Raw genomic sequence first — 4848 nt, forward strand, 5'->3', positions numbered from 1 at the left:
AAAAAAAAAAAAAAAAAAAAATCACACCTGGCTTGAAGGGTTATTATTTACCAAGCGTACCTTTATATACAGCTACTTTGTTTTGCACAGCAACCCTCTTCTGCCCCAGGATCCCACCAGGACACCACATGACCTTTGATTGTGTGGTACCGACAGCTGAGAATAATTGTCTTACACCCAAGCTGACATGGTGGATCTCAGGCACGGTCATACGAGCTAGCGCTAGCAAACTTACTTCTGCAAGTTTTCCCATCGTCACGGAGGATGTATCCCTCGAAACACTGACACGTGAATGAGTCTTCACTGCTTACACATGAATGTTCACAGCCGTGGTTCCCCAAAGCACACGAGTCCAGTTCTGATTATAATTACAAAAACAGAAGGAAATTATTCATAGATTAGTGACCTAGTCATTCATAAAAGACACTGTGAATGTCTTAAGTTAAAACAGCATCTCTTCCCACACAGTTCATTTCAGGATAGAAAGTATCTATGAGCAAAAATTATTATTATTACTATTATTACTATTTATTTATTTACCTTTTTGGTTTTCCAAGACAGGGTTTCTCTATGAAACACAATCCTGGCTGTCCTGGAACTCACTCTGTAGACCAGGCTGACTTTGAACTGATTGAGATCTGCCTTCCTCTGCCTTAATATATACAAAGCACATACATCCCGTTCCACAGGAAAAAGGGAACAGCAGAAGACAGTTTCCAAAAGGAGATGTAAACATCTATGACTATGAGAGAAGACATCTGATGCCAACTTTTCTGTGGATCTACAAATGCGTGCAGGACACATAGCCAAGTCATTCATTTATTCAAAGGCAGCAGAGTTCTTTGTTGCTTTTTTGAGACAGGACGTCCCTACGTACCTCAAACTGGCCTTGAACTCATGATCTTTTGCTGCAGCCTAAGGGCTAAGCTTCAGCACACCTAGATAGTCAGCAAATTTGTGAGTTCTTATTGTGGACCAGGCATTGTTCTAGCCACTAAGGACAGAACAACCAGTTAAAAAGAAATGGCTTTGCTTCCATGGGACTTTGCATTTGGAAGTGGGTGTCAGGAGTACATGAGGGGTGGGGGGTGTGGAAGACAACAGACAAGCATGCCTTCTCAGTGGGGACAGATAGTGGCTGCTGGGTCGGGGTTAGACATCCTACACAGTATCACATAAGGGCAGAGCCCTGGAGATGGAGAGGAGGCGAGTGCATGGCTGCACACTGCAGATGCAAGAGCATGCTCATCACGTTGCGGGAGAGGCAAGGAACCCAACATGGTAGGAGTAGGCAGCATAGGGGCATACAAGCAGGGCATGTCTGAGGGAGAAGGGCAGTCACAGGGTGCTTTGAGCAGTAGGATCCCCAAGTCTGGCTGTGTTTTGAAGTACAGAATGGTGTAGGGATAGAGAAGGAATACAGGGGACAGATTCAGCCTACTGCCACGGTCCTGCTGGCCCAGAACACTGGCGATGACGTGGTCAGACTGGCTATGTTTGGCAGGTAGAACCTATGAGATTTGCTGGTGAACTGATGTTAGATCACAGATCTTCTAGCTGCCTTTCTCCCACTTCCAGAAACAGGCCACCCCTCCCCGAAGCCTGACTCCCTGGTAGCTTTCTCCTTCCCTCTTACAGCTGTGAGAAAGCGCGGCCACCCTGATTCCTAGACCACAGGCAACCCTGGAATGCTAACTACTCTTGTCGGTGCCAGGCCCAGGCAGATCACATGGTATGGAGGCAGGCCATTTCCAGTGTCCTCTAAGAATGCCCTTTGTTCTTCAGAGTGGATGGGCTCTCTCGTCAGCTTCTCCACCCTCCCATGTCCTGGCCTGATCACAGCTGCCCGTGATCTCTCCTGATGAAGTTCATCTAAAAGGGTAACTTTGTGTCAACTCCTGTTCTTTTCAACAAGGAAATGAAGAGCCCACCATCACATGGCCAGGACTGGAGAGCCAAGGATGACCCATGGCCAGAACTGGAGAGCCAAGGATGACCCATGGCCAGGACGGAAGAGTCAAGGATGACCCAGAGGTCACTGGACTGAGCTACTGAAGGACATCATTGCTGTTTATACAGCTGGGTGACTTCTGGGAACTAGAAGGTTTGTGCCCCTGTGGAAACAAGGCTGACAATTCAAAGCTTGAAACAGAGGACCAGGGCAGTGACATTTGATGACAGCCATACAGTAACTGAAAGCTAATGCCAGCCCTTTAGAAAATGAACAGGATTTCAATGGAGTGCATGCTCCAAAGTGGTAGTGGTGATGGCAGCAGTGATGCTCGGGAAGAATCCACCCACACCATTTTTTTTGTTGTTGTTAAGCATTATTACGGCTTTCTCAGAAAAGGGGGCGTCCTCAGAACTACCCTGCAGGCTAGTTAAGTGTTATCCTCATCAGCTGGCAGGAGAAGCTATGGTTGAGGAAAACTGATTACAGCTTGCCAAGACCACTTGCTAGTCAGTGGAAGAACCAGATGAAAGATGTTATTTTTTTGGTAATGAAGCCCGTGACTTTCCCCAACGACACACAGCATTGCCATCTGCTAAGCTTTCAGACATGGGGGGAGCCTTGCATGTCTTTGGGCAGGAACACTGCCCGAAGCTTTGAACAATGGGGAAATGATGTTAGCTGGAATTTTAACGGCAGAGGAGACTCTAAGCAGAGTTGGGCACTCCGGTTTGCTCTAAGCGTGAGTTTCTCCTCTAGGCACATTCTGGACTCATTACTCATGCAGAACATTTCCCTGTGGCTGGATTAGTTCGTCACATAGTTAAAAGTACCACTAAGTGATCCAGAGCACCAACAGCTGGCTGGCACAGAGGGCAACGTTTCCCCTCCTTCACCATGAATTTATAAGAATACTCCAATTTCCAAGGGAATAAAACAGCAGAAGGTCTCTCAGGACACTTTTGCCAACCCCGATGCAGAGCAAACCCTCTGAGCACATTCTTCTCTCTGGGACTCCCCAGCCCAGCCCTGCCCCACTAGCTACAGCTCAAGCTCGTCTCGTGAAGATTACAGGGGCTTCCTCAATGGAGACATAGCCTACTGAGCCCCAGTGTCCCAAGCCTGTGCCTGTCAGGTGGCACTGTTCTTTATCTGAAGGCACCCAGGCCCACAGGGTCACGTCCCTCAGCCTTGGCTGTATGCCGTGCCAGCAGCTCCCGGCCCAGCTCCTCAGTTCTCCTGGAACTGTTATCGTGGGCTTTAAGGTAATGGAGCTTTCAAGCTTATCTTTTCTTCTGCTCATAACCGGGGCATCTTCCCAGTCAGTCCTAGGAGGCTTCTGCAGCTGACTGCTCCAAGACCGAAGTCAGCTGTACTAAAGGGCAAACCTGCCTACAGAGGGTGCTGGGCAGTGACCACAATGCTACAGAATGCACCTTTCACACTTTAGCTTCTCTTAGGGACTCCCTTCTGCAGGTGTCCTTGTACCACGTAAAGGAATGTACTTTCAAGTCATTGACTGCTTCACTGTTTGAAGGGTGAAAAGCAGGAGTCAGCCAAAGTGTTTAGAAATGGGACAGGCCAAACGCAAGGGAACATTACACAGCTATGAAAAGAATGAGGACCTTCCAGAGGTAATTGTGGTGGTTTGAATATGAATGCCCCCCCCATAGGCTCATATATTTGAACACTTAGTTAGCAAGGAGTGGCACTATTTAAAAGGATTAGGAGGTGTGGCCTTGTTGGGGGAAGTGGGTCACTGCTGAGGAAAGCTGCCAACAGGGAGCGGACCCAGCCCAAGAAAGCAAAGTACGTTAGAGTCAACCAAGCTGACAGGAGCTGGAGATCTGAAGGGTACTTCGACATTAGACCTGAGATGCGGACTTTGGAGTCTACGCAGCTGGCTTAGCAAGCATATGTGAATGGTCAATGTGTACAGAACTCACTTCCTGTCCACAGGCTCTGGTGCTTCCACTTTGGAAACCAACTTGGCCTCGGCTTCTCCCAGAGCTGATGACACTCCGCGGTGGGAATGTGCTTCAGAGCCTCCTGAAGAAAGGAAAGCAGCCACCACCACCATCTCTGACTCTGCACTAGAGTAACCACCAGCCTGGGGAAGCTGCGTGCACCTTGACTGTACTTGGTTAGCAAGCCTTTGCAGACTGATGACCTGTGCCCACTACTATCTATATTTGGAGACTGGAAAGGACACTGGAAAAATGCTGGTCCAACTCCACCTTAGAGGGGAGGGCACTGATGGCCAGCAAGCAGAAGTGATGCTCTCAAGGCTCCCTAACCTGCAGATGTGACTTGTCTTGGCTGTACTGACCCAGGTAGGTCACAGATCTATCCCCACTGTGTTTCCTGGTCATCCCAGCTCCATGGGGCTAATCAGTCTGGCTAGACTCTTGGAAGACAAAGGAACGATTTGCTCAAGGTAGACTCCACAAAGTTTGTCACATCTCTGTGCCACAGGTGACAGTCCCACCTGCTCCTGCGGCTCCTCTGGCACTCAGTGTTCTGACCTCCCCATGGCCTCTCCAGATGGTGGACCTGCACAGGCTGTGCACCACGTCTGGGAAGCTCTTGTGTTGCACCTGTGGCTGTCTCCCCTGACAGAGTCTCTAGCATGGGATTAAACATCTTTCCCTGAACTCCATGTTCTCATGGTGGTTCTGCCTGCATCCTGGTGGTCACCACCCAGATTGGGTGACACATCTTAAATATCTCTTCCAGAGAAAAGTTAACCACTGATGGGGCAAACATTGAATTAGTTCAATCCCAGGAGCTACCAGCACCTGACAAACTATATGCAAAGATGTGAAAGGTTAAGTTCTTTTTTTAAAAAATACTTATTTATTTATTTATTTATTTAGCATCTCAGCTGCAATTTCCCC

The 4848-nt window shown here is 48.4% G+C and overlaps 1 protein-coding gene across 3 annotated transcripts in view; it reads right to left on the reverse strand.

Moving 5' to 3' along the window:
* Window positions 1-4848, reverse strand: part of Matn2 (matrilin 2) — a 115701-nt gene that overhangs the window by 13086 nt on the left and 97767 nt on the right. For all 3 annotated transcript variants that reach the window (XM_026789780.1, XM_026789779.1, XM_005368141.3), the window contains exon 11: window positions 236-358. In XM_026789780.1, coding sequence (XP_026645581.1) covers window positions 236-358 — 123 coding nt within the window. The remainder of the gene's footprint in view (window positions 1-235; window positions 359-4848) is intronic.

This window comes from Microtus ochrogaster, unplaced genomic scaffold (assembly GCF_000317375.1).
Source record: "Microtus ochrogaster isolate Prairie Vole_2 unplaced genomic scaffold, MicOch1.0 UNK29, whole genome shotgun sequence".
Lineage (NCBI taxonomy): Eukaryota > Metazoa > Chordata > Mammalia > Rodentia > Cricetidae > Microtus > Microtus ochrogaster.